The sequence below is a fragment of the Papilio machaon genome, chromosome 3 (genome assembly GCF_912999745.1).
Source record: "Papilio machaon chromosome 3, ilPapMach1.1, whole genome shotgun sequence".
NCBI lineage: Eukaryota > Metazoa > Arthropoda > Insecta > Lepidoptera > Papilionidae > Papilio > Papilio machaon.
Window position 1 is genome coordinate 7,413,090 of NC_059988.1, and position 12,103 is coordinate 7,425,192.

Consider the following 12,103-nt stretch of genomic DNA (forward strand, 5'->3'; position numbering starts at 1 on the left):
TAGTTCATCGATACGATGCAAGGCTCGTTTTGCGCAAGCGTACACGAGCATCGGGTCACGTTTTTATATAGCTTCTTTTTTCTATGTATATACCCAACATGAATCCTATTTATTATTTTATTTATAGTAATTTAAAAAACCATCTGTTTTCAAATGTTGAAAAAAAGCCAAAAAGCTTCAAGCTTAATCCTATATATTATAAACATTGTAGTCTAGTACATTTTTTCTAAAACAATATCGTACAGTACCGTATTGCATTTTTTTACCTCATTGTATTAAATGTTAAATTTACAAATTATGTAAGTTAAAATTTCATTGAGATGTGGCAATTTTCCTCTATTTATTTTTACTATGTTTCTTTTATTTTGAATGCATTTTGTATATTTTCAAACTCGTCCGACAGGGTGCGCTTTGTTGCGTCTTTGTGACGTCACTCTATTGATTGTGAAGGAAGGAGATCGTCTTTTGGAGACGCCATCTTAAAATAAAGTGATATAAGTTTTGGTAGCGTAGGATATAGAAAAAATCTAAAGTAATCTCCATTAAATAAACTTGCATTTGTCTAAGACATTTTTTATTTCGTATTATTCGATATAACGGACCAAGGTATATATTTATTTTGCTTTTGTTGTTTCAATTACTAATAAAAATTAGTTTATTTACCGTTTTATACTAGTACAGAGTTTGTACCGTTATTATGGTTTAAATTATACTTTGAAGTGCGAATGTAACGGGTGTGAAAGTTAATTTGTAAATTCTAAAATCTCTAGTCATCGATCCAGCGTCTGTTCAGCCTACGGATGTAACACGTCAATATACTTCGGAGGGCAGGGCTTAAATTTTCCCTTCATTTGAATTGTGAAAGTATTTTAATAATAAATTTAGACAGTGAATACGTGGTAAACATTAATATCATAACTAATTATCAAAGTATGTATCAAGTGTAACAGTGCAGTGTAAAATTTGTTTTTATATTGTTGAAAATTACGAAGGACAAAGAACTGTGGTGACTGTTTTAGTTTGTGCAACGTCGAGTGCATAGTTTAATGTTTAGTACCGATTGCATTGGTTGCAGTTGGTGGTCGGTGAGAGGGTGATCTCCTGATGGTGTGTACATCGCAGCATGTCTGCACTCTCGACGCCGAGCGGCGGAGGAACTACGGCGCAGAGCAAGCCGACGTCCGGCAAGCAAAAATATCAGAAGTTGGACATCAATAGTTTGTACTGCGCCAATCGAGTAAGTTTTTTCGACCTTCATTTTCTTACTTCCGCCATTGTAACCCAGTTTATTTATTTATTTAACGTATAAGAGAGTGTTTTACGTTTATATATTCACTATTGTTTAAAACTTGTTTTTTAAGGTAAGCATTTTAAAAAAATGTGTTTCTTTTAGACGAAATAAAGTTTGAACATTATTGACTAAATAAGTAAAATATTTTTGTTTTTTTCTATAAATATGATGTAAATAACTATTACTATGTTTTTTATTAAATTATTTAGAATCATTATTGCATAAGATCAAGCAAAAATGTTATGTAATTAAAACATATATATGTAGTCTGTATAAAAAATAATCTAAAAAATTTACAATATTCATTATTAAAGTGAAAGTTTGTCACTATAGAGTCATAACTAATTTCAGAACGAAAGCTCAGAACCGTCCTCAGTTAAATCTCAACTAAGCCGCAAACATGGAATGCAAATTCTTGGAAAAGTTCCCTCTGCTCGGCGTCCTCCAGCTAACTTGCCCTCTTTGAAAACTGAAACTGGACAAGACTCAAACATCAAGTGAGTCATATGTGTTCTTATATATTTATAAAAACATAATATGCTCTGTAGCAAATGTTGAAACTGCTTTATTGTAAGCATTACAAAGGATGCAGGTTCCATTATAAAAATTTTGGTGTGCAGTTTCCAAACTTCATGATGAGAATAATAGTGATTAAAAAGTATCATTTAAAGCTGGTTTTAAATGTCATGATGTGGTATCTTCAAACATGTAAGTCATTTGAGTATAGTTTTAATTCAATGAAATTTAGTTATACATTTTGTACTATTTCAGTTCCAATTCTACCACCACCACAACAGTATCAACACCGGCAACATGCACGTCCCAAACTACAGTAAGCGTTTTACAACAAAACTTCAATATTATTATAAACATATTGAACTATAATAATCATGTCGATATATTTACAGTCAACAACAACGAACAGCAGTGTTGTTGCGGGCACAGCGCAGGGTGGATGGGTGCCTCTGCCACCACCTTCGTCACCCCACTTCCGCACAGAATTTCCCTCCTTAGAGGCTGCCGCTCAACCCTCACACCGAACTACAGATGTTCCAGCCTCACAACCATTACTAAGACCACAAAGTAATTATACCTTTTTAATTCTGTAAAATGTGAAAGAATAAGTTCCATGCTACTACTGGTTTTTTTTTTATATAAAAGTAAACTTGCCAGGTGAGTCACTAAGTACATATTCATTTATATTATATATAACTTTAGTTGGCAATCGCTGTAATAAACTCTGATTCTTATCTTCCAAATCAGAAATCAAGGGGACCACCTGGTTCCATCCTCACCACCTGGATGATATTTCGCACAATTTCCTTTCTTTTAAAATCAGTACGACTTGGGTCCTTCAAAAAGTAAGCATATCTCTTTTTAAAAGGCTGGCAATGCATCTGCAAGTTCTCTGAACTAATAAATGTCCTTGGGCGTCGACGATCATTGACCCCGTTTTCCCCCTTCTCTTGTGAACATATGTAGAAATAAAAATTTAGTTAAATGCTTCTTTGGGTGTTTGTTGGTATATTCATATTATTTTTTTTTTTTAATTCTAAGTATATTACTAAAATTTACAATCACACCAATAGGGTATTTTACCAGTTGTCAGTTTGTTTACTAAGAACCATTTAATGCAATGTTGAAAATTATATAACATGTTATGTAATCAAATTTGTATAGTAAGTATATTTAAAGCTACTATTTGTGTTTATGCAGGAGTCTGTTATTTTTTTAATGCAAGCAATATTCATTATCACATTATGGAGGTCAATGCATTTCCTGCATTCACAACCTTCATTATAAACTTTGATTCATGATACTAAAATAAGTCATTAAACAATATTTAAAATAACTTATATAAACCAACTAAAATATGTATGAAAATCTAGATGATAATAAATGTATAAATATCTAGACTTGTATACCACATGCAATTTTTGGGGAACTTTTTTATTTCTAGCATTGTTCTTGTACTACATTTAATTATAATTGTATTATGTTATTATACTTAAACAATAGTATTCATTAAGCTTGTTATTGTATTTTAAAATAAACTTTTATATCCAAAGATAAAGGTCATCTAAATTGCAAGAGTTGTTTAAAGGACGAAAAGACCTGCTGTAAAAGGCCTAATGCATTTTTCCAGTCATATTATGTATCTTGTTATCACAAAATTTATAGCCTTACTAATATTACGAATGCGAAAGTATAGAAGGATGGATGTATGTTTCTTAGAGGATATCTCCGGAGTGGCTCAACGGATCGTGATGACATTTGGCACAGATGTAGAACATAGTATGGAAGAACACATTGGCTACTTATTAAGTTTATTTTAATTCCTTGTGGACGGAGTCACGGGCAACAGCTAGTACTTCGATATAAAATAGTTGATGCCAAACGTATTAGTAGTATCGTAGTTATCAATTAATAAAATCACCTTTTTTAGCGGAAGGCAGTTGGACGTCCGGTGGGACGGCAGGCGTTCGTCAAGAAACTACATCCTCTCCCGCCGCCGCGCCCGCCTCGACGCCCGCCGCACAGCAAACACCCGCTTTCCGTGCTATACTGCCGTCCTTCGTGAGTACATATATATTACATTTGAATGTTTTAATGTAAATGGTTATTAATTATATTAAATATTTTTGTAGCTGATGAAAGGTAGCAGTGGCAGTGGGCTCGGGCTGGGCACATTGAGCACACTTCGTGACAATCGAGGCGGCGGCGGCGCCGGCGGTGGCGCTGCAAACAGCGGCAACCAATCGAACTCACGGTCAATGTCTCGACCGCCTGCCACGCCCCGAGCCGTGGAGGTTTTAACTGCACGCCCCATTCTGAGGGAGGAACAAATTTCCTCGCTCGATGATATATCTCGTGATGCAGGATGGGCTCAACATGACGATATTGATTATGAGTGAGTCCTTTGTTACCATTAAAAGTCTCTGTTAATAATTTTATGCCTACTATATAATGCAATAATAAACTATGTATAATTTTTTTTAGTCAAAAATTGGACTTCTCGGATGGTGAATCCTCGGCACCTACTACAAAGTCTAGCAACAAAATTAACAACAACCGTTCAAATGCAGATAATGACCGTTTAGATTCTAAGATTCAGGAACCTGGTGATGAAGACCAATTATGGGCTGAAAGGCGACAAAAGCAAAACAATGAAGTGGCTCAAGCTGTCGCTCGAGCACGGCAGCGTAAAGAAGAAGAGCAACGGCGACAGATGCGTGACACACCAGCAACGATTCAGCAGACTAAAGATAACCGAGAAAAATTAGATCGAATTGACAAAGATCGTAATGATAAAAGAGAAAGAGATTCAAATTCTAGGGAAAAAGAGAGACTGGAAAATAGAGACCGTGATAGATTGGATAATAGGGAAAAGGACAGAATGGATCACCGCGATAGAGACACGAGAGAAAAAGATAGAGGTGAACCAAGAGATCGCGAACGTATAGATAACAGGGATCGCGATCGTAATGAAAATAGAGATAGATTCGATAACAGAGACAGGGAGCGAGATTCTGATAGGGAAAGACATGAGACCAGAGATCGAAATAGAAATGACAACAGAAACGTCATGGAGAATGAAAAAGAAAGATTAGACGCACGGGATAGGGATCGTAATGACAACAGAGATCGACTAGATCGTGACAGGTTTGATAGAGACAGAGAGCGTGGTGATAGAGAGCGAGATCGGGACCGTGATAGAGATCGAGATCGTGACCGTGATCGCGACCGGGATCGTGATCGTGGTGATCGCGACCGTGATCGAGGTGATAGAGAAAGAGTTGATCGCGATCGTGACTTCAGGGACAGAGATTATGGTCGCGATCGTGACCAGACTAATGCATTCTCTAAAACCTTCCAAGCTAATATACCACCACGGTTCTTAAAACAACAACAAAACCGACAACAAGATGAACAGCATAAAGGGTGGGCATTTTCAGGAAAAGCAGCGCCTAGGCGTCAAGAACCTCCTGCTTATAACGCTCCGCGCCATGCTTCACATAATGGCCGTCGCTCTTATTCAAGGTAATTTTAATTTTGCATGTGATAACAAAATAAGTTAATCTACTTTTATATGGATATTTAAATTGTCTTTGTTTCATTTTCAGGGATTATTCTGATCGTGAGGATGAAGTGAGAAGGGACAAAGAAGCTTCTGGTCCACAATGGCGCTCAGAAATGCAAGATTATGACAAATCTGTTCGAGAAGTAGAAAAAAGTAACTCTAAAGATTATGGTAATGACTTCAGAGATAGAAGAATAGAGTCAGAAAGAAAAACAATTGAAGGACAGATTGAGCAAAGAAGTAGAACTGCTGCAGATAAATTAACTGAAGTCTTTGAAAGGAAAAGTATTGGTCTTACTGAACCATTTGCTCCTCCCGTAGATTCTCCTATACAAATACAGGCTCCAGAACGAAACCCTACACCACCAGTAGCTCAACAAGAATCTGCTGAAAAAGACTACAGTAAAACTTCGTGGGCTGAAGCATCACAAGAAGATCAGCCTTTAAAAGCTTCATCTGAAAATGTTGTATCATCTAAAGAGAAGGAACGAGCGCCTAAAGACTTAACTTCAACTTCTGAAAAGGCAGATATCAATACTTCCTTAATCCAACAAACTTTTCCTGGTCCACTGAAGCAACAAAATGCTACTCCAATAACCAATCCTCCTGTATCACAAAGCCAAACTAACAAGTTTCATACTAATACTAATGTGCAAGATTTTACAGCAAATCAGCAAATAACCCAAGTAACACATGTAACACATAGCACAGCACAATCTGTACCTCTTTCTTCTATTCAATCTCAACTTCCATTTACCGATAGCCAATCAATTTCTAGACTTGACAATCAATCTATTCCCAAGCCTGGAAATCAAAATGATAATATTGCTTTGATTTCACCACAAGTTCAAAAACCTGTTGATTTCATTTCACAACATATTTCAAGTAAGCCGGCATTCACGTCCCAAAAATCTGATAAAGATTTCTCTGAATCAGAGTCCATTGCATCCAAGTCAAGTAACGATCCGACAAACTTGTTAGCGAAAACCAGTGACACACTATCTGCTGAATCTATTCAAGGTATTACAGATTCACAAACACATGCTAGCGAAGAAAAGAAAAGTGATTGTTACAGTAATGAACAATTGCATAAAATACCTTCGAAGGAGCCTATTGAAAGAAAATCGAGTGGATCGGGATCCGAAAAGAAAACCAGAGGATATGGAAACAATAGCGGTTATGTGTATAATAGAGGTTGGGGACCAAGAGAATCTCGCGGAAGACGTTCACATCGAAGCTCCCGTTCTAAAAATAGAGCCAGTGAATCTGATGCATCGACGGATGGAGCACCTAACGCTGATCGTAAAGAACGCCGTAGGGCCCCTCGTAGCCCCCGAGGTCCAAAGAAACCAGAAAGGTCTGAAGATATGAATAATTTAGTTGATCCGGGCCAGCCGGTAAGCGACGGAATAGATAATAGGGAAATACCATTTGCTCCACGTGGACAACCATCAAGACGCGGACGAGGAGGTTTTCAAGGTACAACTAGACCTCCAGGCCCTGCAAAGCGAGTTACCGGTTATGGACCACCCAATACTAAGAGTCCTTTCAGTCAGGCAAATAGAGCCGTTAAAGATACTGAGGATGGAAAAGATCCTATCCAAGATGACCGGGTGAAAACGAATAATAAGCCGAGAACTGGTTCATCGACTGGTAGGGGTCGTGATCGTCGTCCTAAAGGAGCTGGTCAACTGAGCGGTGAAGATGAGAATTGGGAAACAACATCCGAACATTCCGAGAGCGGTGGCGCCCGTCGCCGTTCTATAGGCGGTAGACAATCTGGTCAGTCTCATAAAGGGCCTGGTGGACGTAATCAAAGTAATCGTCAAAATACCGGTCGAAACAGTCAAGGTAACAAGAAAGACAATTTAGATGGGAAAAATACTGATATAACTGACGCTATAAATCTGAAAATATCTACTATAAAGAAAGACGATGAAATCATTGATGATGGATTCCAAGAAGTGAGAAATAAGAAAAATTCCAAAGATGCCAGAGGACCAATAGCAAAAGAAGATAATCAGCAACTGCCTAAACAACCTAGATCTCATTCCAATCAAGGGGGAGGCAGAAATGGATCATCGTCGAGAAACTCTAACGACAAAGGAAATGCTCGAGGACCGACACCAGTTTCCGGTAAACCCAATGCACAATACGAAAGACCGCGACAAGCCAATTTAGCACCCCGTTTTGTAAAACAAAGGCAGAAACAACAAATGGGTATGATGTCCAGCTTCAGTCCAGATACTGGAGCTGCGCCTCCGCCGCCATCGGTCAATGCTTGGGACAAACCGATTTCACAGACGCTGCGCGGTAATATTGACGAGCCCTTAGAGGTAATTGACAACAAATCGAGTCAATCTAGCCAACGGAGTACACCTGGTGATGCACCCCCTGAGACAAAGACAGCTTCAAGTCCATGCACAATTATAGCAGAAAAAACTGGAGTCTTAGATGGTACCACTCCTCCTGTTGAGACCATTATCTTTGAAAACACAAATTATAAGACAGTTCCTCCAGCTGAAGCTTTAAAACAAAAATATCAACCAAGTGCAGCTAATGTAAAAACTCAGAGTGAAGATGTTTCAGCAGAAATTGATGCACGGACCATTACTTTTAATGGTGATGTACGACCACGGCCAAGATCTATTCAGGAAATAATGGCAGAAAACAGTAGGCCAGTATCTGATCCTGAAGGATCTTTAGGTCTTCCGATGTCTTTTGACACATCACAAAAGCCTGAAGACTCTTCTGACATGAAGCTTGATTTTGCCTTTGACTCAGATTTGGGTCAACTAACTGAAGATAAAGCTGCTAAATCACTTGGACTGCCTCGAAGTACTCACATGAGCTCTTCCAATACTATTTCTCCTCTGGCAGCTGATCTCAATTTAAAAATTGCTAGCGTTAAAAAAGTTTGGGAGATGCCTGCGGTTGCTGAAGGAAGTGAGGAATTGCAGTTTGCCGGATTTGAAGAAAACAATACCGATACTGGTGCTCCTCCTAATGTATGCAAAGTAAAGCCAACCCAGCAACTGCAATCTCCGCCTCCTCAGCATTACAATCATATGGGATACCAAGGTGGATATGGTGGTTTGTCAGTCTCTTCACCTCCTGCAGTTCTTTTTAATTCATCACAACAACTGTTAGGCTCATCACAACAGTTGCCACAACAGGGAGGGCTCTATGGAGCATTTTTGGATCAAAGTCGAGGTCAGTTCGGAGGATTCCCGGGGACACCGTATGGTGCAGGTTCAGCTGCTCCTTACAATTACCAGCCTCCTCCAGACATGTTCCAAAGTCTTCCAAGTCAATATCGCATGGTAAGAAACTTTTAAAAATTTCACTTATATATAATGATTATATATTTATTATACGATTATATTTTATTTCTATGTATTGTCAGGCGGCTGCTGCCGGTGGTGGAGCCGCGTTTGGACAATCGGGGCAGTTGGGCAATAGCCCTAACACTGTCCTCATTTCAAGCACATCAAATTCGTTGATGTCTGCCACTGTAAAACCTTCTTCACAACAAATAGGAGCTATAGGTATAAACTCGACAAAGAACTTTGTCTTTATTAAAAACAAGCTGTCGTTGGGCAACGCCGTCCGCGCGCATTCAAAAAAAAAAATAGTAGCCTATATCTTCTTCCACACTATGTTCTACATCTATGCCACATTTCATCGTGATCCGTTGTGGCATTGAGAGATACCTTCTCACAAACATCCATCTAAACTTCGCATTTATAATATTAGTATGATTTAACTAAAGAAATTTCAAAACTATAAAATAAATTATAAATGCGAAAGTTTACATAGATGGATGTTTGTTAGAAGGTATCTCTGAAACGGCTCAACAAATCTTGATGAAATATTTATTTATACATAGACTATTAAGTTTTTTTTATTAATTTCGCGCAGACGGAACAGTTGCTTGCCAGTAATTTTATATTCTTAATATTAATGTACTGAAAGTTGGTATAGATTAACGTGTTTATCTTTGTGTTTAGGCAGCAAAGGCGGTGGTGTCGGCGGCGTGGGAGGCGTGGGCGGAGTGAACACTTACCAGCAGCAGTTCCTCGGTTACTCGGGGCCGGTGGGCGAGGCGCCGTACTCGCTGCCTGGCCTACTGCCGCGTCCCGCACCCCCCGCCAGCTCCTACTACTCGCCCTACCAGCCGCCGGCCGCGCCTGCACCCACCTACCCTCTGCAGTTCACACAGCCCGCGCAGTCGGGCAATGCGTTTGGATCCCAGTTCCTCACATCGCAGCTACAAGTTGCCGCTGCCGTGCAGCAAATGCAGGTATTATTCCTCAATTTTATTTTTATTATAATATATAATATTATTATAAACAACAATGTACATGTCATGTTCTTATGTTAGCAACAGTACCGGGCGCCGCTGCAGCAGCAGTACGCGCCTCCGCAGCCGCGCCCCCCGCCTCAGCCGCAGCTTAAGAGCCCGCTGCACGAGCATGCCAACGGCTACGCGCCGCTATGCGAGTCGGCCTCCCCTACACCCAAGGGCGCGGCAAAACCCCAGAAGCCCCCGCACTCGCCGCCCCAGCATAAGTACCACGCGCCACCGCCCTCGCACACGCCGCACCAGCACCATCAGCAACATCAGCAGCACCAGCAGCATCAGCAGCACCAGCAACACCAACAGCACCAACAGCACCAGCAGCACCAGCAACACCAGCAGCACCAGCACCAACAACATCAGCATCAGCAGGTGTGCTACTCTGTAAGCTACGAATCACATCTATATTACAAATTAGCAGTAAATTAACACTATTTTGTTCATAAAATCCCTGTGTCTGATTTTGATAATATTAAAAATGAGTGAAAGCTTTATTTTTTTTACGTTTATAGCAAATGGTCGGCGGTAACAACGGTCGAGTAAGCGGGGGACCGATGTCTCGCGGCGGGCCCGCAGCGCCGCGCTACCCCGCACCCATCCAGCGGCCGCACGCGCCCGTGCCGCCGCTGTACCGTGCGCCGCCAGCGCCCTCTCCCGCGCGCCAGCACCACGCGCCACAGCGCAACAACCTCTACTACCAACATCAGCAGCGCAGTCAGTATACAACTTCCACTCTGTCCCGGCGGTCTTTACAACGTGCAACACCGAAACCTTGCGTGATACGAATTACAATTTACAGAGCTTACAACTAAAAAAAATGCTATTTATGCTAATATTATAATATAAATAAAGCGAAAAAACATACTACGCAGAATTTTTGCTATTCGACATATTTTTAAATAATTATTTTGGTACTACAAAACCGTGTCGTAAAAATAACTTACGGCTTTAGGCTATATATTTTCACGCTATTAAACGAGGGAGTAAATTGAGAAAAATCTTTAAGCGCGAAAGGGACAAATTGCAAGCCAATAGTAACAAAGATTGTTGGTTGCCATGGTAACGGTAAATCTCAGCCAATGGCGAATGCTTTCGTTGACATTTGCAATTGAAAGTTATATGGAATGTAAACAAAACAAAGTTTTTCTCTATATGTAAAGTTAATTTAATTTCATGGAAATGAAGCCGCACGGGTACTGCTAATTTATATAGATAGAGACACATTATATGATGTAATATGTGTGTTCGTACAGATGGCGCCGGAGGCGGTGGCGGAGGCAATGGCGGCGGGGAGCGCGCGCCGGAGGGCGGCGAGGTGACGCCGGGCGCGGAGGAGCAGGTGGAGGCGGGTGCGCCCGAGTGCCCGCCCGCCGCGGACCTCAAGGCTGACTGATGCGCCTCGGCCCGCACCTGCACATCTACTGCCACCTCTCACAATTTAATTTCTCGCTATATTTAATTAAGTCGTAAATTATGAAGTGATTTTAATATTATTTAAGAATCGTGCGGATCGAAGCACCCGTTTCATATCCGCGACGTCGACTCCGAGCGGCGATGGCGACGGCGGCGGCGGCGGCGGCCCGGCGATTCGGCCTCACGGCATCGCCCCCGCGCCGTGTTAGAGATGCTCCGTTTGTTTGTATGTAAATATATAGATCGGACGGACATCCGGCTGTCTAAATGACTGTTATAATTTAAGTATATGTATGTATAAACGCGAACGGTCGACCGCGTCGCGGTGGGCCGGTATCGCGGGGACTCTGCGTCCGACCGGCGTACCGACCGATGCTGCCTCGAGACCTCTCATTAGTGAATATGTATCCGCGGTTTGCATAACGACTCGTCGATGCAATACGAATAAATAATAAATGCAAGTTGGAGCGAGAGGGCCGCGCGGCGCCCTGTGGCGTCCTGTGGCGTCCACTGACCGGTGCGCGCTTGCGCTCCATGTATCATAATCAATTATTATATGCGAATAAAACTATTATGACCCATTAAGTTTTTTATTTGTTAACCTTTGAGTGTTCATATATGTAAATCTTGTAGTGTAAGAACTGTAACTATTGCGCAGTTTGGTTCTTAGGAATTTAGTGAAATTTTTGTGAACGAAGTTTGTAAGTCGATATATAAATGATTTCTATGTAAAAATATAGGTAATTAATCTTTTTAAATGTTTATTGTGTTGGTCAGTTGAAACTTATGAATTGAGTAGCGGTCGAAAGTATATAGCGTGAGAGTGATTATTGTATTAAAACACGGTATTATTGTGGTTTGGTTTTATTTTTCTTAACACCTTCCTGCTAGAAATCACAGTCGCATAGATCTAAGGAGCTGATGTAGGTAATAATAGATTTGCCGAGATTCCTGTCGT

General features: G+C 40.6%; 1 protein-coding gene across 2 annotated transcripts; it reads left to right on the top strand.

Moving 5' to 3' along the window:
* The first annotated feature begins 417 nt into the window (after nt 1–417).
* On the top strand, nt 418–11,981 carry LOC106719568 (protein PRRC2A). Of its 2 annotated transcripts, none has more exons than XM_045686667.1 (14): nt 418–606; nt 1,076–1,237; nt 1,643–1,788; nt 2,063–2,123; nt 2,200–2,374; nt 3,738–3,868; nt 3,940–4,202; nt 4,292–5,332; nt 5,416–8,695; nt 8,779–8,920; nt 9,383–9,675; nt 9,757–10,116; nt 10,245–10,446; nt 10,986–11,981. In XM_045686667.1, the coding sequence occupies exons 2-14, from the start codon at nt 1,124–1,126 to the stop codon at nt 11,123–11,125; spliced, it is 6,348 nt and encodes a 2,115-aa protein (XP_045542623.1). In that variant the 5' UTR covers nt 418–606; nt 1,076–1,123; the 3' UTR covers nt 11,126–11,981. The 2 variants fall into 2 exon arrangements, with proteins under 2 accessions (XP_045542623.1, XP_045542624.1); XM_045686668.1 differs by having other exon boundaries at nt 9,757–10,104.
* Nucleotides 11,982–12,103: the final 122 nt, after the last annotated feature.